Consider the following 24,344-nt stretch of genomic DNA (forward strand, 5'->3'; position numbering starts at 1 on the left):
GCTTTCTTTTTTTCCCCTTGTTATTTATTTATTTAGTATTTTAGTTTTCAGCATTAATTTTCACAAGAGTTTGAATTACAAATTTTCTCCCTAGTTCTACCCTCCACCCATTCCAAAACAGCATGTATTCTGATTACCCCATTCCCCAGTCAACCCTCCCTTCTGTCACCCCACTCCCCTCCCATCCCCTTCTCCCTTACTTTCTTGTAGGGCAAGACAGATTTTTATGCCCCATTGCCTGTATATCTTATTTCTTAGTTGCATGCAAAAACTTTTTTTTGAACATCTGCTTTTAAAACTTTGAGTTCCAAATTCTCAGCCCTCCTGCCTCCCCACTCACCCTCCCTAAGAAGGCAAGCAATTCCACATAGGCCACATGCATATCATTATGTAAAACCCTTCCACAATGCTCATGACCCTGTCCCTTTTCAAAAGTGTTTGCTTTTAATTTCCTCCTCCCCCATCTGCCCTCCCCTCTATCATCCCCCCTTTTTTATCCCTTTCCTCCTTCTTTCCTGTGGGGTAAGATACCCAATTGAGTGTGTATATTATTCCCTCCTCAGGTCAAATCTGATGAGAGCAAGATTCACTCTTTCCCCGTCACCTGCCCCCTCTTCCCTCCCAAAAGAACTGCTTTTTCTTGCCACTTTTATGTCAGATAATTTACCCAATTCTATCTCTCCCTTTCTCCCTCTCTCAATATATTCCTCTCTCATCCCTTAATTTGATTTTATATTTTTTTAGATATCATCCCTTCATATTCAACTCACCCTGTGCCCTCTATCTATATACGTACATACACACACACACACACACACACACACACACATATATACACATATACAAATACATAAACACACACACATATATATACATATATGTATACATATATATATATATACACACATATGTATATTACCTTCAGCTTCCCTAATATACATCATCTTTCCATGTAGGAATATAATCAAAACAGTTCAATTTTAGTAAGTCCCTTATGATTTCTCTTTTTTGATTACCTTTTCATGTTTCTCTTGATTCTTGTGTTTGAAAGTCAAATTTTCTATTCAGCTCTGTTTTTTTTTTTTCCACTGAGAATGCTTGAAAGTCCTCTATTTTATTGAAAATCCACATTTTACATTGGACCTTGATACTCAGTTTAGCTGAGTAGGTGATTCTTGGTTTTAATCCTAGCTCCACTGACCTCCAGAATATCATATTCCAAGCCCTTCAATCCCTTAATGTAGAAGCTGCTAGATCTTCTGTTATTCTCATTGTGTTTCCACAATACTTGAATTGTTTCTTTCTAGCTGCTTGCAGTATTTTCTCCTTGATCTGGGAGCTCTGGAATTTGGCAACAATATTCCTAGGAGTTTTCTTTTTGGGATATTTTTCAGGAAGTCATTGGTAGATTCTTTCAATTTCTATTTTTCCCTCTGATTCCAGAATATCAGGGCAGTTCTCCTTGATAATTTCTTGAAAGATGATATCTAGGCTCTTTTTTGGATCATGACTTTCAGGTAGTCTAATAATTTTTAAATTATCTCTCCTGGATCTATTTTCCAGGTCAGTGGTTTTTCCAGTGAGATATTTCACATTGTCTTCCATTTTTTCATTCCTTTGGTTCTGTTTTATAATATCTTGATTTTTCATAAAGTCACTAGCTTCCACTTGCTCCAGTCTATTTTAAGGCAGTGGTCTTTTGGACTTCCTGTTCTTCAGTGGTCTTTTTCAGTGGTCTTCAGTGGTCTTTTGGACTTCCTGTTCCATTTGGCTAATTCTGCCTTTCAAGGCATTCTTCTCCTCATTGGCTTTTTGGAGCTCTTTTGCATTTGAGTTAGTCTTTTTTCTAAGGTGTTATTTTCTTCAGTAGTTTTTGGTTCTCCTTTAGCAAGTCATTGACTTGTTATTCATGGTTTTCTTGCATCACTCTCATTTCTCTTCCCAATTTTTCCTCTACTTCTCTAACTTGCTTTTCCAACTACTTTTTGAGCTCTTCCATGGCCTGAGACCAGTTCATGTTTCTCTTGGAGGCTTTTGATGTAGGCTCTTTGACTTTGTTGACTTCTTCTGGCTGGCTTTCTTTGTCACCAAAGAAAGATTCCGAAGTCTGAGTTTGAATCTGAGTCTGTTTTTGCTACTGGCCATGTTCCCAGCCAACTACTTGACCCTTGAGTTTTTCATCAGGGTGTGACTGCTTGTAGAGTAGAGTGTACTTTGTCCCAAACTTGAGGGGTTGTGCTGTTGTTTTCAGAGCTATTTTTACACAGCAAGCTCTGCAGCACCAGCGCTTCTCCTCCCTCAAGAATTGCCAACCCAGGCAGGACTCAGATCTTAAGCAGACTCTGCACTCTTGCTCTGATCTGCCACTTAATTCCTCCCACCAGATGGGCCTGGGCCCAGAAGCAACTGCAGCTGTAGTTCTGTCCTCAGAGCTGCACCACCTCTGCTGCCCCTGGTGCGGTGGCTGAATCAGGAACTCCTTTCACTCCCCATAGCTTTCCCCACTAACCTTTTCACTTGTCTTTGGAGTTTGTGGGTTGAGAAGTCTGGTAACTGCCATAGCTCACTGATTCAGGGTGCTAGGGCCTGTGCCACCCGGCTCGTGGTCTGCTTGGTCTGGGCACAGTCCATACTGGGCTTTGCTCCCCTCTGCTCCCAGCTCAGTGGGATAGACCATACCCAGTGACCATCCAGGCTGTCCTGGGCTGGAGCCCTGCTTCCCTTTGCTATTCTGTGGTTTCTGCAGCTCTAGAATTTGTTCAGAGCCATTTTGATAGGTTTTTGGAGAGGCCTGGGTGGGGGAGCTCATGCAAGTCCCTGCTTTCTAGCTGCCATCTTGGTTCTACCCCTGAAAATCCCGCTTTCTTTAGAAAAAATTCTCCACCCCTCTTAGTTCCAGCAACATTCCTCAGTTAATTATTTCCTATTTTTTTCCTTTAGATAACTTGCTTTGTATATGATTGTTTTCATGCAGTCTCCCTATTAGATTGTAAGCTCTTGAAGGCAGGGTCTGTCTTTTGCTATCTTTTTTCCTATCTCTGGTGCTTAGCACAGTATCTGATGAATAATAGGTGCTTCATGAATGTTTATTGATTGAACATTGTTATATCATAAGACTTAAAATACAAGTAATCAGCTGAGTTAAACATGTTAGATTCAACATTAGCATAGCATATTATATAATACAATACAATGTACTATATATTTTAAAATATGATCAAATATTATCAAGGATAACATACACAAATTTCATCTAATGTTGAATCTAAATCATCCACTCTGAATTTAATGAACTAAATTGAATGTTTAAAATATTTTGAAGTGAGGAGCATTAGCACTTGCAGCTACAGGGGAGTAGAGGGCACTGGCCACAGTTTCAGGGCAGATAGGGATGCTACTACTTGTGGCTGAAAGGGATCAGAGGCCTTTACTGGGTAAGAACTACAGCATAGACCAGGAGAGCCTCTCCCCAGGTCACACCACCTTGGAAACAGTAAAAACTTATAGACCCCAAGAACTAACTCTGAAAACAGTAGTATCAAAAAGACTGAAGGTAGCACAGTGTCTCCCCACCCACAGGGGAGCCAAAACTAACTTAAACACAAAGTTCAAAGTCAAGAAATAGGCTGGAAAAAAATGAGCTAACAACAAAAAATAGAACTTGACCATTAAAAAAAAAAAACTACTATAGTAACAGGGAAGATCAAGACAAAAATTCAGAAGATACAAATGTGAAAATAGCTACAAGCAAAGCATCAAAGAAAAATGCAAACAAAACACAAGCCTAACAAGTATTCCTGGAAAAAGTAAAGAAAGAGGTAAGCGTGGTAGAGGAAAAATTTAGAAAAGAAATGAGAGTGATGCAAAAATTTATGAGAAGAGAATCAACAGCTTGGTAAAAAAAAAAAGAAACAAAAATGTTGAAGAAAATAACACCCTAAAAACCAGACTTGAACAAATGGTTAAAAAATAAACAAAAATTCACTAAAGAATATAACTCCTTCAAAAGGAAAATTGGCCAAATGGAAAAAAAATAGGCACAAAAACTCACTGAAGAAAATAGTTACTTAAAAATTAAAATTGGGCAAGTGGAATTTAATGACTCCATGAAACGTCAAGAAACAATTAAACAAAGTCAAAAGAATGAAAAAATACAAGAAAATGTATTGCTTTTTTTTGGTAACATGGCTAATATAGAAATATGTTTTACATGATTTTACATGCATAATTGATATATTGCTTAATTGATATCATATTGTTTGCCTTTTCAAACAATGGCAAAATGGGAGGAGGGAGAGAATTGGGAGCTCAAATGTTAAAAAATATTAAAATAAATAAATAATAAATTGTTAAAAAATAAAACATTTTGATCTAAAAAACAGGAAAAAAAATAGGCAAATACGATTTTTAACCTTTTCAAGTCCAATTTTAAAAATAACTAGTAGCATTCATAGATCACTTCACAAATATTATTTCTTCTTATCCTTACAAAAACCCTGGGAAGTAGGTGCTATTATTAATCTCATTTTGTAAATGAAGAAACTGAGGCAGGTACAAGTTAAGAGACTTGCCTAGAGTCTCACACCTATACATGTCTGTGGCAGAATTTGAACTCAGATCTTCTTAACTCCAGACCCAGCACTCTATTAACTGCACCACTTAGCTGCCTATTTTTAAAAACAATATATAGGATGGCATTGGGTGAGTCCCTTAACCTCCCCAGACCTCACTTTTTTCATCTATAAAGTTGGGAATTCTTTCTAAAGAAGGTGGGATTTTAGTTGGGAACTTAAAATTCCTCTGTACATGATCTCAGAGGACTCTCCCTTGTTCCACATCAATGATTTAATGCTTTAAAATAAATGTTAAAATATTTTGAACTGAGAGAAAGACAAAATAGACTTCTTCAACTTGTTGTCTTTCCTTCTTCTCTATGTTCAATTGCACAACAAATAAAATGTTCCCAAAAGGTCCCAGGGCTATCTGTATTATCTTGGTTAAGTCACTTATCCTTCTTGGTGCTATTTCCTTATCTGTTAAATTACAGTGACTTCTAAGGGTCCCTAGATAGTGCAATGGATTGAGCAGTGGGCTTCAAATCAGGAAGACTCATCATCATTAGTTCAAATCCTGCCATAAACACTTACTGACTGTGTGACCCTGGGCAAATTACTTAACCCTCTTTACCTCAGTTTCCTCATCTGTAAAATGAGCTGGATAAGGAAACAGCAAACTACTTTAGTATTTTTGCTGAGAAAACTCCAAATGAGGTCACAAAAAGTTGAATAGCTGAAACAACTGAACAATAAGAAGGTCCAACTAATCTTTTGTATTACAGACTTTTAATAAAATATTTCCCCCAACTAAAAGGGGAAATATTTGTTTCCTCTTAGCAGTCTTTATAGAGGAAGAACATCTGCTCTCTGAAAATTACAAAGCACCCTAATGTTAATAAAATCCATAAATGTAATTGTTGAAATAAACATTTCCTTAAGAGTACTTTTCCTTCATTACTCTCAAAGAGCATTGGTAAAACTCAAACACCAACATCTGCTCATATCTTAAAGCAAAATTATTGAAAAAACACATTAAAATATAATATGTTTACATCATTTCAGAATTAAAATCAACACTTAGTTTAAAATAATATTCTATTGACTGAAATAAAGCAAAAGAATTACAATGGTAATTTATTTTTAAGGGTAAATACTGTTTTTAAAGCATATTGAGTTTCTGTAAGACATTATTAAGCAGTTTATTAGTTTGAGCATTACTAGGCTTTCCAGGAAACATTTTACTTATGGAATTATCATGGTGATTATTTCCTTAAAATAAGCCTCTTGAAGTGGGACACTACCAGTAAGAATAAAACTGAGCCAAGAATTCGGGGAAAGGAATATTTATTTTGCCCTGGGTCATCAGACATTCTAAAAAAAAATATTACAAAGAACAACATGTTCCCAAATGTGATATATGAAAAGACACTCTTCTACATATACTACTTCACAGAAGTGATAGGTCTATCGATTTTGAAAATTGCATATATTTTTAGTTTTCAATATATTTGTTGATTTTGCTCATTTTCCCCTCTTTCTTTTTAAATTTTTTTCCTTAAAAATATTATTTGTTATATAGGATGGCTCTTTGGGAGGGTTGATGGAAGGACTATAAGGAATACATTTAGGTGATGGAAAATAAAGAAAATACATTAATAAAATTATTTTTAAAAATAAAGAAAAAAGAAAATGGTTGCTAATAAATGCATACCACAGCAAATCCACATCACTGATGCCAGTTGTGTTCACATTTTAGGAAAATCATTCAGATATATTAAAAGTTACTAAAAATGAGTACCACGAAGAAAAAAATAAATCAAGGTCATTTACCTGCTGAAGTTGGCTCTTCATCTGATATTGTATAGAAATATGGGCAGAAGGAAGAAAGAAAAGAAAAAGAGAAGGGGGGAAGAAAAGAAAGAAGTTAAAAGTACATAGTATATTCCTAAATAAAGTTTAATTCCCATTTAATTATAATTTCATGCATCTGCTATGAATCTGCAATTATATAATCATACAGAAGCAGAAATTAAATGCATATCTTCCACATTGTCTGATTTTGTGTTTATCAGAAAATACCACACTTGTCATTTAGCTTCACTTTACTTCCCACTTGCCAGTAAAATTGACTGTAGTTAACTAGTTTCATTAAAAACATGAGTTTTTTACATAGACCTCCCACTGGAACATTTAGTTCCAAGAATACTAATATCTTAATTTATGAATAACCCTAAATATTAAAGTCATGGTAGTGTGATAAAAACATATTCATACTGAAGTATCAGTCAATCAATCAGTAATTATAAGTGGTGGGTGTTATATCCTCGTTAAAAAATTATTTTAATTTGATGTTTTGTTACAAACTTCTTAAATACACAGATAAACAATATTACTTTGGTTATTTCAGATACAGAGTTTAAGATAGTGTCCTGTAATGGGCTACATTTCTTCTTCTTACCTCAAGGAATTTAACTGATCTTGGGGAATGTGTGTGAAAACAAGGGAATCAGCCCTAATATATTTACTCCTCCAAGCTATCTTCCAAGGATGTCTTGTTGGCTGTCCAAAAATCTGGGCTGCCACCTCACACCCAGACTAAAACAATGAGCACTTCTTAGTCTCATGAGAGAATAAGGGATGTGTTTGCTAGTCCCCATTACCAAACTTCCAATCAATCATGTTTTTCCCTGTGCCTCAGATCTGTAACCAATCATTGCCCCAATCCCATGGTGTCATCTACCTTGCTCTGTTCTTTGTTCCGTACTCCCCAAACCTATATAAATATAACTGTCTTTTTGCTCAGGGACTTTGTATAAATGGAGGCAAGCCATTGATCCTTTATTAACGGGCAGTATGTCCCTGTTAATAAATGTTACTTGTACTGAGATTTGCTTCAGTTTACACTTTTCTTAAATGTCATTTGAGATGCTTTTAATACATAAAATATCACAGCAGTTTTTTGAGTCCTTCTTGTTTTTGGTCCCCATTAAGATTCTATGTTTACTCATTCTGACTCATTTCTCCTCATGTGTTCTTAGCTAGCTAGTGTGTATACTCCAACCTCCTTTGCCTTCCTCCTTTTGGAGGAAGTGGTTAGAGAGGTTGAGGAAACTAGGGATTTAGAAGATAGGGAAGGAGTTATCATGGAAGTGACCAAAGAGCAAAAAAAGGGGATCACTAATGATATGGAAGAAAATTTCTCTGATTTCCAAACTTTACCTGAGATTTGACATTTATTCTTAATCTGAATATGGGCAAACAACTGTACACAATGATATCTTTATCCTTTACACAAATTTATGTAGGATACAGCTTGTTTTCATAAATAATGTGTGCACAAGCAGAAACTGCTCAGAGATAGCCTTTCGTCATACAACTAAAGTTGAGTAATAGTACTGTTATTGAATTTTATGTCATAGTCCAACACTTTCTGACATGATTTATGAAGATTCATTTTTTTAAGTAGAGCTTTGTCAGTTCAAAAGCTTTGTTCTCAGATGACTCAGTGATCGAGGTATCATTGAAGAAGCAGGAAATATTGTCAGGAATGGTTAGTAGTAGTATTTGTAGTAATGATAATAATAATGATGGTGATGTATGTATAAGGGCTTAATTTTTGCAAAGTGTTTTTAATACATTTAATTAAAGGTATATGAGTTTAAGGTGTCATGACTCCTTAACAACAAAAACCAGATGTATCTGGTTTCTTTTCAAAGTTTTGCTTGCTTTTATTGTTGGCTTTCTTTGATACTGCAGTTATTTCCTCTTGACTCTCTTCTTTCTCTCCCAACAGTTTCTTGTAACAATGAAAAATATTTAAGAAAAGTCCATTCATCAAGTAATAAGCCATTATTACATTGCTACTATTTGCCAGGTACTATGTTAGGAGTTTGGGATTGACATCCTAAAGTTTAAAATTTCCTGACCTCTAGTACTTTATATTCTTCTGGCTGTATATACATGTGCAGAGTAAGGGCCCAGAGGGATTAGTATTGGTCTTTCCCCTTAGGAGTCAATGTGATGCTTTTGGGCACAAACACAGAAGACTCAAAAATATCTATAGGTATAGAAGACAGCAGGAAGACTTAGTCAAGGAAGTGGTTCCTAAGAAGATCACTGAAGAGAGCCAGGAGTTCCAAAACAGCCGATATTATGAGGGAGAGCATTCTAAGCACGGGGGAATAATTTATGCAGATGTATGAAGTCTATTGATGGATGGACCATATCTAAAGCCTGCTTTCCATATCTCTTGTACGCATTCCTCTATGGAGGAGAGGAAAATATATTTCCTATTGAGTTCTCTAGGTCTAAGTCTGTTCATTACAATCATAGCAGTTCAATTGCCTTCCTATTGCTTACTTTATTATTGTCCTTGTGTATATTTTCTTCTTCACTCTTTTCTTCAAACTGCTTCAAATGAACAATACTATATCTTCTCATGTCTCTTTTAATTCCCCTTGATTATTATTGATCTTGACACATATATATATACATATGTATACATATGTGTGTGTGTGTATATATATATATATACATGTATATATGTATTTATATATATATATATATATATATATATATATATATATATATATATCAGTAAGCATTTATGTGCTTGCCATATACCAGACACTTTTCTAACTCTTGGGGATACAAAAAAGGGGGACAAAAGATAGTTCCTGCTCTCAAGGAAATTATATTCTAATGGAGGAGACAATACAATACCTCATTTTGCTAAGAATTTCATGTATACTATTGTTTATGTATATTTCTTAACAATGGTAATTACTAAAAGGTGTTATTACACTTATTTTACAGGAGAGGAATTAAGAGTTTCATAAAGATAATATGAGTAGCTGGTAAGTGTTTAAGGCAAGATTTCAAATGAGATTTTTCTGACTCCAAGACAAGAAAATCATTCCCTATTCCATGGTGTCATCTGTAATGCTATCCCATTGTATTCATATAATACAACTTGTTTAGAAATTCCCCTATCAGTGGGCACCCATATATCAAAATATGAAGAAAATGATGATGTTTATTCATCAATCCATAAGTCAACAACCACTTAAGCATTTACTGTGTGATAGGTACTCTGTTAACTACTGGGGTTAAAAGTCAAGAAAAAGAACTAACTGGCTAGTACTGAAGTGATTTATAAAATTCCTATAGGGTGGTAATTCTTAGTAAAAGAAGAGTTAATGGAAATTGAACATGTGGCATTTACTACTAAGGAGAGGTAAGAGTCAAGAAAAGTAGGAAAGGCATATATTGGAGTTTTCATAATTCTTAGTCTTGTGTTTCAGCAAGATGACTGGCTAAATAGTTTCTATGTTTGGTTAAGACTGAGGTTATTTGCAGATAATCATGCAGAAAGACAGGTTGTCAATAAAGAGAAACTATAAAAAAGTTATTTCTCTTCTTCAGACTTGTCAGAGGTACTTATAGTGGTAGGATAGACACAGACAGATAGATGGCTTATGTCCTATGCAAAGTGTTAGGATAATTGAAGGCTTAATGTTTGAAGAGAAGGAGAAGATCCCAAAGCCTTCTACTTTGAGTTTTTCTGATGCTGGCATGGGCAGAACGAAGGGTCTCAGCAGAGACCTAAAAGTTCCAAAAGTAGGATTCTCCCAAACCTTTAAGACAGAAAGCAGCTTTTAAAAGCCCAAGCTGTAGCCAATTGTATTTAACTAGAGCTGAATCATAACACCTAGTAAATTCCTAATTAGTTAATAAGCTAAACAAGATTAAATAAAAATACCAATATCAGTTCCAGGAGGCAGATGATGAACCAGATTTCATTCTTTTCAGTAGACTACCGGCAGGTTATTTGTACCCAATGGTGCCCATATACAGAAAGAGGCGCTTATCAGTTGGTTTGTCTTAATCATTTTTCTTTGTTAGAAAAGATGGTTCTATATTCCAAAATGACTATGATTCATAACATAAAAGGTGTTAATATTGTTTTTAAATAAAAATAATGATAATGTCAGTATATAAGCAATTAGTATGTAATCAACATTTATATTGCTATGTGACTTTTTTTTTTCAATAGAACCACAAAGTTGGCATTATTTGCTGGACAAGCAATCTTAAGGCCTACCTGTATAACACCATGAGGTATTTTGTATATATTTATTTGCAAGTTGTCTTCCCTGTTAGATGGTAAGCTCCTGAGAGCAAAGACTGTCTATCCTCTTTTTGTATCCTCAGTGCTTAACACAGTGCCAGGCACACAGTAAATGTTTATTGATTAATAAATGTTTATTGAACGGAATACTTGAAATGTAAATATCCAATCCAGAAAGCCAGTTCAATCCTATGTCTGATATAAACACCACAAGTAGTTTATCTTAATCCTTAGCTCGTTCACTTCTACTCTTATTGTAGTGTTTGGACTGGAAATATATTTTTTGCAGATGCATACAATAAATAAAACTTTTATGGAGTCAGTTTGTATTTTGTTGACCCATCTACAGCAAAAATTTAATGAAATACCACTGTTCCAGTGTATTTGGAGAACAATGTGGGTTGTGGGTTACATAGATACTATTTATAATACATTTAAGAATGTAGCATAGCACAGCAGAAAGAGCACTAGCTTTTGACTCAGGGGACCAGGGTTCAAGTCTCACTTCTAGGGTTTATTAAAATGTATGACATTGGGCAGGTCACCTTAAGGTTAGTGCTCCTTGGATTCCTCAACTGTAAAAAGAAGGGATTTGGTAAAGTAGACCTTGGAAGAGATACCTTCCAGTTCTAAATCTATGCTCCAATAATAACAGTGTTAAATCTAGGCTTAATGTAGATTTTATTTAATAAACTCTAACTACAACTAAATGAAGGGGCTGGTGGAATTAGTGAATCCATTCAAGTCTGAAACCTGTGAGCTTACTTAATAACCACCAACTTGTTGGCTTCGCAATGTTTTTATTGGCAGAATATTTTTGCCCTGTCACAGGCATAGATTCAGAAGTAATAATTTTGGTTCCTAGGTCAAACAGCACGAAACATGCCCTCCAATCACTTTATAGTTCCTAGTGGGAAACTGAAGCAATCAAAGCAATTGTCTTGAGCGGAAGGGAAAGTTAACTTTGTGAGCAGCTATTATTTCTACCCTCTAAATTTCAGTCTTTGCCCTATTGACAGCTCATGTCAACACAACCTTAATTGGCCACCTGTTAAATGTTTTGTCTAGAAACCTCGCTGCTATAGATGCAAAGGCCAATTTAAAGCCAACATTTATTTTAGTGATATGCTTTGTTGACATCTAATTGTGAAACTATTTCTGCAGAGTCTATTGCTGGCATGCGGAAAGGGTTGGGATTTACAATTTTAAAATATGTTATGTATTGAGGATAGGGAAGAAGGGGGTGAGTATATTCTCATAGTCATAGCTTTAAAGTCACAGTACCTAAACACCTCATTTTTCATTTTCTCTTCCTTCCTTCTTTCCTTCCTTCCTATTATTAATCATATCCTCCAACACTGGGCTGCATTTAATGCTAAAATATGGAATTCCTATTTTTTTAAGTTTTGTCACTTGATGATGGTTCAACTCTACTATCTCTATTTTATCCTTTGGAAACCTCAAGTATCTCCTCTATAACTTGGAAAATATAAAACTGAATAATTCTGCTTTGTATTGTGCCCCACAGGGAGAAAGCCCTTAAGAAGTACTGATTGTCTCATTATATCATATTTTGTGCCTCAGGTCCTTTAATGGCCTAGGTTACTTGGTTCTCCTTTGTTATAGTTTTATTGTCTATAGTCTCTCAAGACTGTAGATTTAGAGTGACCGTTTCTTTTTGGCCAGAAACCCAGGGGGTCTTCCCCTCCCAGTTTTATTTTTTTTCCTCTGAGTTTTGATTAAAGGGTCCATCCCTTGATTAACTTCTTAAAGAGGCCTATTCACTGAATGGGCCCTACCTCACTCAAAGTGAGAACCTGAAAAGGCCTTAGCCTGAAAGGGCCAGGGTCTCCCCAAGGCATCCTAGGACATCTCCAGTTGCCCTGGTGAATATCAGACCACTGGACTCAGATGACTCTGGAAGAGAAAGGGAGGCTGGTGACCTTGCTCAGCCCTCCCTCCTCAAATCAAAGTCAACTGCAAGTCATGTTATCATTTCCCTGATGTCATGGTCCTCTTCGAGAATGAAATACAAACACAACACAACAACAAGAAGGGATATCAAAGGTGATCTCGACCAGCCCCTCATCTTACAAGTGGGAAAACAGTGGCCCAGAGAAGTGAAATCACTTGTCCAATATCATAGAAGGAGCAAAAGGTGGAACTAGAGTCCAAACTCAGTCTTCTAATTCCAAATATATGTGCTTTTGAGGAGCCATTCCCCAAACTCACTGCAATTCTGCAGTATGTTGGCTACTTTCTTATTCACTTTTTGGTCCCTTCTGCAGCTTCCATGCCTAACCTTTAATGAGACACCATGATTCCCAAGATTCCCCTTCCATTCCCATTCCCCCCAATATTCGCTATCCAATATCTTGTGGGTGAATATGCCCTTACCGAGTCATGGATCCTCCATACTTCCACATTTGGTGTTCCTAGGTCAGTGTTTTAAACCATCAGTCAGTATGCTCCAACCTAGAGGCTACTTCTTGGATGCGATAGGCCTAAATCAAGCCGCCAACAAACAAGGAGCAGCTGGTGTGCATCTTCCCCTGGGTGGCTGCCATGGAGTGCAGGCATGGATGCCTCCTTGGGGGAGTGAGTCCTGTTTGAGCAGCACTTAGGGATAGCCCCTGAGGTGCCTCAAACCCATTTAAACACCCTGGTTGGTTATTTTCACCTGGAGCTAATAAGCTGCCTCCAGAAAGCTGTGAGGAGCTATCCTCAATAATAAAGGCAACTGCCGTCAGCTTTGATTGTAACCTTCCCTCAGCCTTCCAGTGCTCTTCTTTGCCAGATCATAAAGAATCATCCCTTCTAGGACACTGATTCCTCTAAATATAACAAATAGTGTCACAAATGTTTGTGCCCTTCTGGCAAACACCTCAATGGTTACAATCTTGAAGGAATTCTCTTGTGAAAGGGGTAATCATTTATTTCTTTTCCACTCTACATTTCATAGCCTTTTCGTTGGGGACAATATTCCTGCAAAAAATCTATACCTCTTTTTGTCTTTCTACTACAATCTGATTTACACATGACTCTATTCCTTTGAGCTAGTTATTGTTTCATAAACATATCTCATGCTTGGATTCCATTTATGTTTTCACTCATATAGTTTCCTGTGTCTAGAATTGTTCTGTTATGATAATTAGGGTGAGACTTTTTGACTGTTTTCTCTTTTGGAATGCTGAGGTAATCAAGTACCTTTGATAAGTTTTGCTTTTCAAATGTATTCTTTTGAGCATCTGCTTTTAAAACTTTGAGTTCCAAATTCTCTCCCCTCTTCCCTTCCCACCCAGCCTCCCTAAGAGGGCAAGCAATTCAACATAGGCCATACATGTATCATTATGCAAAACACGTCCACAATGCTCATGTTGTGAAAGACTAACTGTATTTCCCTCCATCCTATCCTGTCTCCCTTTATTCAATTTTATCTCTTGATACTGTCCCTTTTCAAATATGTTTCCTTTTGATTACCACCTCCCTATATCATCTGCCCTCCCTTCTACCATCACCCCTTTTTATCCATTTCCCCCTACTTTCCTGTGGAGTAAGATACCCAATTGAGTGTGTATGTTATTCCCTCCTCAAGTTGAATCCGATGAGAGTAGGATTCACTCATTCCACCTCACCTACCCCCTCTTCCTTTCCAACAGAACTGCTTTTTCTTGCCACTTTCATGTAAGATAATTTACCCCATTCTATCTCTCCCTTTCTGTGTCTCTCAATATATTCCTCTCTCACCCCTTAAATTTATTTCATTTTTTTAGCTATCATCCCTTCATATTCAACTCACCCTGTGCCCTCTGTCTATATTCCCTTCAACTCCCCTAATACTGAGAAAGGTCTCATGAATTACACACACCATCTTTCCATGTAGGAATGTAAACATAATAGTTCAACTTTAGTAAGTTCCGTATGATTTCTCTTTCTTGTTTACCTTTTCATGCTTCTCTTGATTCTTGTATTTGAAAGTCAAATTTTCTATTCAGCTCTGGTCTTTTCACTGAGAAAGCTTGAAAGTCCTCTATTTTATTGAAAATCCATATTTTGCTTTGGAGCATGATACTCAGTTTTGCTGGGTAAGTGATTCTTGGTTTTAATCCTAGCTCCTTTGACCTCCAGAATATCATATTCCAAGGCCTTCGATCCCTTAATGTAGAAGCTGCTGGATCTTGTGTTATTCTGAGCGTATTTCCACAATATTCAAATTGTTTCTTTCTGCTGCTTGCAGTATTTTCTCCTTGATCTGGAAACTCTGGCATTTGGCGACAATATTCCTAGCAGTTTTCTTTTCGGGATCTTTTTCAAGTGGCAATTGGTGGATTCTTTCAATTTCTATTTTACCCTCTGATTCTAGAATATCAGGGCAGTTTCCTTGATAATTTCTTGAAATATGATATCTAGGCTCTTTTTTTTAATCATGGCTTTCAGATAGTCCAATAATTTTAAAATTATCTCTCCTGGATCTATTCTCCAGGTCAGTGGTTTTTCCAACGAGATATTTCACATTGTCTTCTATTTTTTCATTCCTTTGATTCTGTTTTATAATATCTTGATTTCTCATGAAGTCACTAGCTTCCACTTGCTCCAATCTGATTTTTAAGGTGGTATTTTCTTCAGTGGTCTGTTGGACCTCCTTTTCCATTTGGTTAATTCTGCCTTTCAAGGCTCTTTTGGAGCTCTTTTGCCATTTGGGTTAGTCTACTCTTTAAGGTGTTATTTTCTTCAGTATTATTTTGGATCTCCTTTAGCAATTCATTGACTTGTTTTTCATGGTTTTTTTGCATTACTCTCATTTCTCTTCAAAATTTTTCCCCTACTTCTCTTACTTGCTTTTCCAAATCCTTTTTGAGTTCTTCCATGTCCTGAGCCCAATTCATATCTTTATTGGAGGCTTTTGATGTAGGGTCTTTTACTTTGTTGACTTCTTCTGGCTGTATGATTTGATCTTCTTTGTCACCAAAAAAGGAATCTAGAGTTTGAGTTTGAGTCTGAGTTTGTTTTTGTTGCCTGTTCATATTCCCAGACAACTACTTGACCCTTGAACTTTTTGTCAGGATATGACTGCTTGTAGAGTAGAGAGTATTTTGTCCCAAGCTTTAGGGTCCAAGCACTGCTGTTTTTAGAGCTACTTCTACTCCACAGCCACCCCAAGCTCTGTCACAGCAGTGCTCCTCCTCCCCCAAGAACTACCAACAAGGACTTTAATTCAGACCCAAGCAGGGCACAGCAAGAGAATCTGCCTTTGTGCCCACAAAGCGCTCCTTGCATTCCTGTTCTGATCTGCTGCTAGATTCCTCCCATGGTGTGAGCCAGGGATGTGGGAAGCCACTGATGCTGGCGCTCTGGAGGCAGCCTCAGTAACTTCCTGCTACTGCTACCACCACCACTGCAAGACCTCCTCCACCCCCAGAGCTGGCAGCCGGACTACTCTGAACTCGATCCCACAGTCCCTCCCTAACCTGCTCTTTGTTGTTCGTGAGTTAAGAAATCTAGTAACTGCCACAGTCCACTGTTTCATGACCCCAAGACCTCTTCTGGCTGGCTGACTCTTGGTCTGGTCTGTTCTGGCATGGCCCATGTCTGCTCCCAGCACTGTGCAATAGACCCGTCCCAGTGACCATCCAGGCTCTCCTGGGCTGGAGATCTTTTTCCCTCTGCTATTTCGTGGGTTCTGCAGCTCTAGAATTCATTCAGAGCTCATTTTTTACAGATGTTTGGAGGAATTTGGAGGGGAGCTTAAGCAAGCCCCTGCTTTCCTGCCACCATCTTGGCTCTGCCCCGCTGTTGCTGGTCTTTCACTCCCACAAGAGCTGCTAGCAACACTGTTGTTACATGTTCCAATCAATTTTACATCTATGGAAATCCTACATGTTGTTCAAAGTCCAACTCAGATATAATCTCCTTTTCTACATAGCCTTTCCTTATTGTGACCTTCCTAATTCAGAAGTGATCTCTACCTCAGTAAAATATCCATGGTACTGACAGAAAGGAGTGTTAATAACCAATGATTCAGGGACATCCAGAATTCCCCCCTTTTCTAAAATCCTGATTTTAAAAGTGTAGCCTCTAGATGGACATTGCTGATAATGAGATTAGATATACCCTGGAGCTGCTATTATCTTTGGCTCAGGCTTAGGTGGGGTTTACATTTTTTGAATAGAGAGCCCAAAGCTGGGGGTGGTCTGGGTATAGAGATATTTTCTCTGTCCAGGGGTGATATGATGTCACTCTCATCCACTTATTTTGATATTTGCCCATCTCCCAGTAAACCCAAAGTTAAGGAGGTAGCTTTCTGCCATCGAAATTAACCTTCCTTTGGGCAGAGCATCCTGAGGAGGGGAGAGGAGAGGAGAGGATGGGAGTGGAGATTCTACGCTATTAACAGGTTATGTTTCTCCTTTGTCCTTGAAGAGGACCATGACATCAGGGAAATGATGACATGACTTACAGTCAACTTTGATTTGAGTGAGTGAGGGCTGTGCAAGGTCACCAGCCTCACTTTCTCCTCCAGAGCCATCTGAGTCCAGTAGCCTGATATTCACCAGGGTGACTGTGGATAGTCCTGGATGCATTAGGAGACCCTGACCCTTTTAGGCTAAGGTCCTTTCAGGTCTTAAACCCAACTCACTCTGGGGTTCATAGATTGGACCATAGGTCCCTGCCCTCCTAGCACAGAGTGAATGTAAATACTAAATAGCAACTGTTTCTCTTTGGGGCAGGAACCCTGAGGGTCTTCCCCTCCCAGTTTGATTTTTTATTTTTTTAGTTTTTGATTAAAGGGGCCTTCCCTTGATTAATTTCTTAAAGAGGCCTGTTCACTGAATGGGTGTTACCTCTCTCAAAGTGAGAACCTGAAAAGGCCTTAGCCTAAAAGGGCCAAGGTCTCCCAATGCATTCTGGGCCATCTCTAGTCATCCTGATGAATATCAGGTCACTCCTCCCTAACACAAATCAAAGTCAACTGCAAGTCATGTCATCATTTCCCTGATGTCATGGTCCCCTTTGAGAACAAAGGACAAACACACAAGTCCCCCTCCCATTGTGTTAACCAATCAGAATTGATTGCCACTCCTCTTCCAAAAGAACACATAAGCCCTGAGCCTGCTGCCATGATTGTCTTTGGTCTAAGAGGGAGATGGCCCAATGACCATCCTTTTATTAATAATGAGTTGGTCTTATTAAGAAAATGACTAAATTACCCAGAAACTATGTCTCTTGCACCTTTTTAATCACCACAGTACTGTAATTGTATATCTTTTATTCACTTTTCATAGTCTGCTTTGTACTTCAATTATTTTTTAGATTATGTAAAATATTGCATTTTAAAATTGTCAATGTATACCCCATAATGACTACTTATATATGGATTAGAGACCCTGTTTCTATTTGAGTTTGACACCTCTGTTCAAATTCACCAGCTATTACTCATACTTGGTACTATTAGTGTATAAACATCTGAGGCCATGGGTTTTGTTGCAGACTCCTTTCCTGAATATTATGTTTTGTGGATTTCAGGGTGTCTCTCTTCTTAATTGTATACTATACTTAGCTACTTTCTGTGGTAACTAATTCACTATAGCAGTTTTTTTTTTCTTCTTCCCCCTTTCTTTTCAGTTCAAAGCTCTATATGCAAGACTTCAGACAAATACATATTTACTAACTTGTATTAGGTGTACTCCATTCTTGGCCAAAAGCTTATTATACTTATTTTCCTTTTAGCCAGGGTCCAGAAATTTAAACCCTCTTTTCAGATACCATTTGCTTAAACTAGCTCTTTCCTTCCCAATTCTGCCTTTCTCTTTTCAACTCTTAAACATGAATCAACAGCAGTGATTAAAATACTGCCTGAGTTGCCAAGTTCTTCCTCCAGACAAGTAGAATATAAATTCACTGAGGATAAGTGTTATGTTTTATTTCTTCTTTTCCTTCATTGTCAAGATTCCTGTAAAGATGCTTTGAATATTGTACATTTTACATAAATGATTGTTTATTGAGTGTAGGCCTTGGGCAGTGTTCTCAGGGGCTCATGATATAGATAGGAAAACTCTCTCTGCAGATGTGAAACAGGAGACAAACAAGTGCTGAATTACCTATAAATGCATGGCCCTGAGAAGAGAAAGGTTAGTGTGAAACAGGAGAAGTGGTTCTGCAAACTGGGATATAGATTCAGGAGGGTATCAAAAGCAGGGGAAAAAAAGAGCATAAGCTGTTAAAAAACTAGAGAAGCTTGGCCAGATATTTTACAGAACTGAATTATGATTTAGGTCCCTTGTTGCTGTCAAATTTACTACCTTAAAGATACTTACGGTATGCTTTAAGTCAGATAATGTGTTTCACTTTATGTCTGTAAAAGACTTCATAATAATAGCTGGGAATACGAACATAGACTATTAGATATTTTGGCCTTAAGAGCTTTCTGAGGTCACACCACGTTTCTCAACATCAGGCATGCCGAACCAGGTTGTACCAAGTTAGCAAAGCCAAAGTACCTCTATTTCTTCCTTCTTATTTCCCCTTATTTTTACTTCTTTTCTAAAATTATAAAATCATGAAATTTATAGCTAATTGCTATGGATGCAATTTTCTGAATAGATAACTCTTAAAATAATGTTAGCTAAATTTACCTGTTAAACACAGAAATAGGGTTGTATCTCTTTGCTTTAATGAATTTAACTAATAGGAAGTGGAGTATTGATAAGGCTATGGAATTAGGATAAAAACATAAAGAGTATACACATATATACATAAATAAATGAGATTGCTCTTTTAATAATCCACAAACACACACATATACATAGATATATAGTATATATATACCAATGTATATACAAAAATATATGCATGGGTATATGTACATTTCTATGTATATATGTATGATGGATATGGATATATGTATGTATTTACAGAAAAAGGGCAGCTAGATGGCACTTATTTTTACTTCTTCTCTAAAATTATAAAATCATGAAATTTATAGCTTATTGTTATGGATGCAATTTTCTGAATAGATGGCTCTTAAAATAACTTTAGATAAATTTATCTGCTAAACATAGAAATAGGGTTGTATCTCTTTGCTTTAAAGAATTTAACTAATAGAAAGTGGAGTATTGATAAGGCTATGGAATTAGGATAAAAACATAAAGAGTATATATATGTATATATATACATACATAAATAAATGAGATTGCTCTTTTAATAATCCACAAACACACACATATACATAGATATATAGTGTATATATACCAATGTGTATACAAAAATATATGCATGGGTATATGTACATATCTATGCATGATGGATATGTATATTATATATATGTATATATATATATGTATATGTATGTATATATGTATGTATTTACAGAAAAGGGGCAGCTATATGGCACAGTAGATAGATGCTAGGCCTGGAATCAGAAAGCCCTGAGTTAAAATCCAGCCTCAGACACTAGCTGTGTAATCCTGGGCAAGACATTTACCCTTGTTTGCCTCAGTTTCCTCATCTGTAAAATGAGCTGGAGAAGGAAATGGCAAACCCCTCCAGTATCTTTTCCAAGAAAACCCCAAATGAGACAGACATAACTGAAAAAACCATTGAACAACAACAAAATTTACCAAGAAATCACTATTACTTTCCTATCCATCTCAAACTTTTCCCATGGAGTTAAAATGTTCATCTCAGTGGGAAGAAGGTAGAATATTCATTCATCTTCACTTGACCAGAAGCAGTACTATGGAGGGTCAGGCAATAGGCAATTTTCTAACCAAAGTAAAATTTGGTCTTGGAAAGTCATAATCAAGAGGGTTGTGAGTATCTTGGAGTCATTAAATGGGGGCCAGATTCCAAATCTGCTCCTAGTTTAAAAAATGTTTTTAGGAAGTCAGTGATATATTTGAAATTTCTTAGTACCATTCTGTGCTCTTTTCCTCTATTTACTGTGTTGTCTGTCTGCTCTTAAAGCCATGTAACAACTCTGTAAATTACAAGCAGAATTGCCTATGTTACCTCATAGTCTAGGATTCTGATCAGAAGTTTGTCTGCACTAGAGGACACCGAGACACTAAAATAGTTTGAGAGGTCCCCCTTCATGCCCTTCTTGTGACATGTGCTATAGTGCCTTCAAAATCATGGGACATTTTCTCACTACACCATGTATTGAGGAAAACATATTTTTGTTTTTGAACCTTCAGGATAGATTCTATACAGCTTGCCTACGTTCAAAAGTTATTGAATGTTCATTTATTCCTCCAGTGATTATATACATACACACATATATGCATATATGTGTGTGTGTATATGGCTATATAATCCCACATTTACACATACATGTATATATGTCTATACACACACATATATGCATGTACGTATATATTGTTCAGTTGTTTCAGTTGTATCTTACTCATTGTGACCTCATTTGGGGTTTTCATGGCAAAGATATGGAGTAGTTTACCATTTCCTTCTCCAGCTCATTTTACAGATGAGGAAACTGAGGCAAACAGGGTTAAGTGACTTGCCCAAGGTCACACAGCTGGTAAGTCTTTCTCAGTCCGGGCATGTCACTCTGTCTACTGTGCCACCTAGCTGCCCCATGTAGATAGATAGACTGATAGATGTAAATGTCTAGATAGCTATATATGCATCTATAGATGTCAGTATCAATATATGCAAATGTCTACATATCCATATATGCATAGATACAGATATGTAGATATTGATATATAGATATTGTTTATACACATGTATGTATGTATGTAGAATAGATCGATATCTATATATCTGTATGACATGTGAAATATGAAATTTCAGATGATTGCTCTGTTCTTTCCCATATATTTCAGTGTGTGTGTGTGAACATTTGGAAATTTTTTTTTGTCATTTTATAATTTGTCATAGGATATATCATCCTCTCTCTATAAACAAACAAGTACATATACAAACATTTGAGAAGACAAGAACAAACATCTAGCATTTTTATCATTTTTGTGCCATTAAAGCAAAATGAAAGCTATTGCAATATAAAACATATGTCAGAAAATGCAGAAAACATTCAAATTCTGTAGATTCCATGTTTACTGGAATAATGTACTGCATAAGTCCTTACATATTAGGAGAATATTATTTGACCTATACAATTATGGGGTTGATATAGGGGTGACCTGGGCCTGAGGAGATAAAAGAGAGAAAAGGACGCTAGACCCATTAAGGAAGAATTCCCTCACTTTTTTGGCAGCGAAGAGTTAATCTACTCAATTTTGGAGCTCCATCAGAGCTGCCCTGAGTAGTTGATTATCCCCTGATTTATAACATAATGCTCAGATGTTCTTCAGTTGTCTATAATTGAGTAGGTGTGGCTAGAAAATCAGCCCATAGTATGTATTTAAAATTAAGGAGCATGAGGAGAATAAGGATTGAATTCTTCACAGAAGTGGGTGTCCTTATTCTGCCAGTTAGCTGTTGTGTGCCTGTGTGATAAGTCTTAGTTTCCTCCATGGAGTAATACCAGTATTTGGAAGTCAGTTACGAAAAAAAAAATCCAATATGCTCTGAAGAGCACTGTTCTAACAACCCAGGAGTTTCAAAATTGGAGAGGGCATTGGAGGGGAAAAAGCAAAAGTGGACCCAGGGCTTGTAGAGTAATTGAGAATAAAGAACATGTGTGAATGGATCTGTAACACTTCTATGGTGTGAGTAGCAATCTAAAAACCTAATATCTGAATCAATGCAGAATATTAAAATAACATTGAAATGCTTTTGAAACTATCTTCTTTCAGGATGCCTTTACTATCTGTACTTCTTGAATAAATGTAAATATATTATATTTGATCCTTCTGCAGGAGTAAGTTACTGTCCTTGAATAAATTCACATTAGCAGAAACTCACTGATTTTTCAAACTTCTGAAACATAAGTCATGATTTACTAAGCTCTGATTATTCAAGCTACTAGTGTGAATATATCTACCAAAACAGAATCTAAACTGATAATTATATGAACATTCAAATTAATGTGGATGTCTTTTTTAAGCAGATTGTGATATTCAATAATCCAAGCCAACAAGCTTTTTGCATCTATTAAAAGTAGATAAAAAATACTAGGTGAAGCTACTCATCAAAAATAAATTTTTGAGCAGTAAATAGTACACCACTTCATAGTGGCTGAGATCATTTGTTTCTTATTAAAATCTAAGATTTTATCCTTCTCCCTCTTTGGGGGGATGTATAATGAGAAGCAATTGCTTTGAATTTAGCACATGATTTAAAAATATCTAGCTCAGTGCTACTGAGCTACATAGACTGACAAAGATTTTGTAGAAAATAAAACTAAAACCATTTATTTTCAGACTTTTCCATGATAAAAGTTAAAAATAGTCATTGACCAAGGTGGATTTAACTTTAAAAAAAGTAACATTCACCTTAGAGTTTGAGGGTCATAACCTAAGATTCATAAGCTTGGTTTTTTATTTTTAAAAAAAATTTTGTTAACTATATTTCAATATAATTAGTTTCATTTGTAATCTTATGTGTTTTATAAATTCTCATTATTCTGATGAGATTCATAGTATTCCCTCTATTGCCCAAAAGACACATGACACAAAATAGGTAAGAATTCATACCTTGCACTTTTTGGTAAGATATTCTCCATTATGGTAATGTGTTTATACAACAGATCTATTCTTTGAAAACTATCTATATGGAAATTTAGGAAACCTAAATGAATTTTAAATGCCCTATGGTGCTCATTTTTATAGGAATCCGATGTTGAATTATGTTATAATGAGAAAAATCACCACTTAATTGATCTGCTTTAGAAGGACGGCTACTCATAGATCCTATTTTCTTCAAGTAGGGCACAGATGTACTTTGCCAGCAGAAGCTGAATAGATGGCATTTTTGTTTTCCTAAGAGAAGGGTCTTTGAGTATAAGGCATGGATTCACGAGGGAATAGTAGGAAACAGAGTAGGGCTATTATAACGGATGCACATTTTTAGGCTTTTGTTTTTCCAATTCAATGGGTTATACCTTAGAGAAATTGTATTAACTCTGCTAATTTTTGAAGTTTCCTCATGAATTTTATTTGCATAAAAGAATTCAATTAAAAATAATCTGGTTTGCTATCAGGAAAGGTAAATTTATTTATTTGCATTTGATCTTAGAAAATATTAGACAAAAATGTTTTATGTGGCAAAAGTTGATGAAAATTAAAATGGTCTATTAACTTTTTTTCTTTCCCTTTCCTTCTATCTCTAGACATTGTAGAATAGTACATTCAGTATTAAACTTTTTCTTAAAGGCATTTATCTGATAGTAGATACCACCTTAAATTAAATTCTATATTTTAAGGGTTTCTGCTGAATTCTATGTGTATATTATTAAGGCAAGTCTTTCCAAATCAAAGACGTTTTTTTAAAAAACTAAACAGGATATATGTTCAAGAAACTAAATTTTAAAAACACATAAGATCATAAAAAATTCATTAGGCTCAATTTTCTTCATGAATATTTCATTTTTTGAAGAAGTGGCTTTTATTTGTAATTTTCTATACATATGTATTATGAATGCTATTCTATCATTTTAATAGAAAATTATGAGTACAAATTGACTCTTATGGGCAACAAAGCTTGTGGATTTTTGATATAGTTTTCCCACATACTAGGAG

The 24,344-nt window shown here is 36.1% G+C and overlaps 1 protein-coding gene across 2 annotated transcripts in view; it reads right to left on the bottom strand.

Annotated features, from left to right (window-relative positions):
* EDIL3 (EGF like repeats and discoidin domains 3) overlaps nucleotides 1–24,344 on the bottom strand; it is a 603,737-nt gene that overhangs the window by 395,540 nt on the left and 183,853 nt on the right. The window contains exon 3 of one of the 2 annotated variants that reach the window (XM_036740909.1): nucleotides 6,387–6,407. The exons of the other annotated variant lie outside the window; for it this stretch is intronic. Within the exon in view, the coding sequence (XP_036596804.1) occupies nucleotides 6,387–6,407 (21 nt within the window). The remainder of the gene's footprint in view (nucleotides 1–6,386; nucleotides 6,408–24,344) is intronic. 2 annotated transcript variants of the gene reach the window in all.

The sequence above is a fragment of the Trichosurus vulpecula genome, chromosome 1, assembly GCF_011100635.1.
Source record: "Trichosurus vulpecula isolate mTriVul1 chromosome 1, mTriVul1.pri, whole genome shotgun sequence".
NCBI classification, from domain to species: domain Eukaryota; kingdom Metazoa; phylum Chordata; class Mammalia; order Diprotodontia; family Phalangeridae; genus Trichosurus; species Trichosurus vulpecula.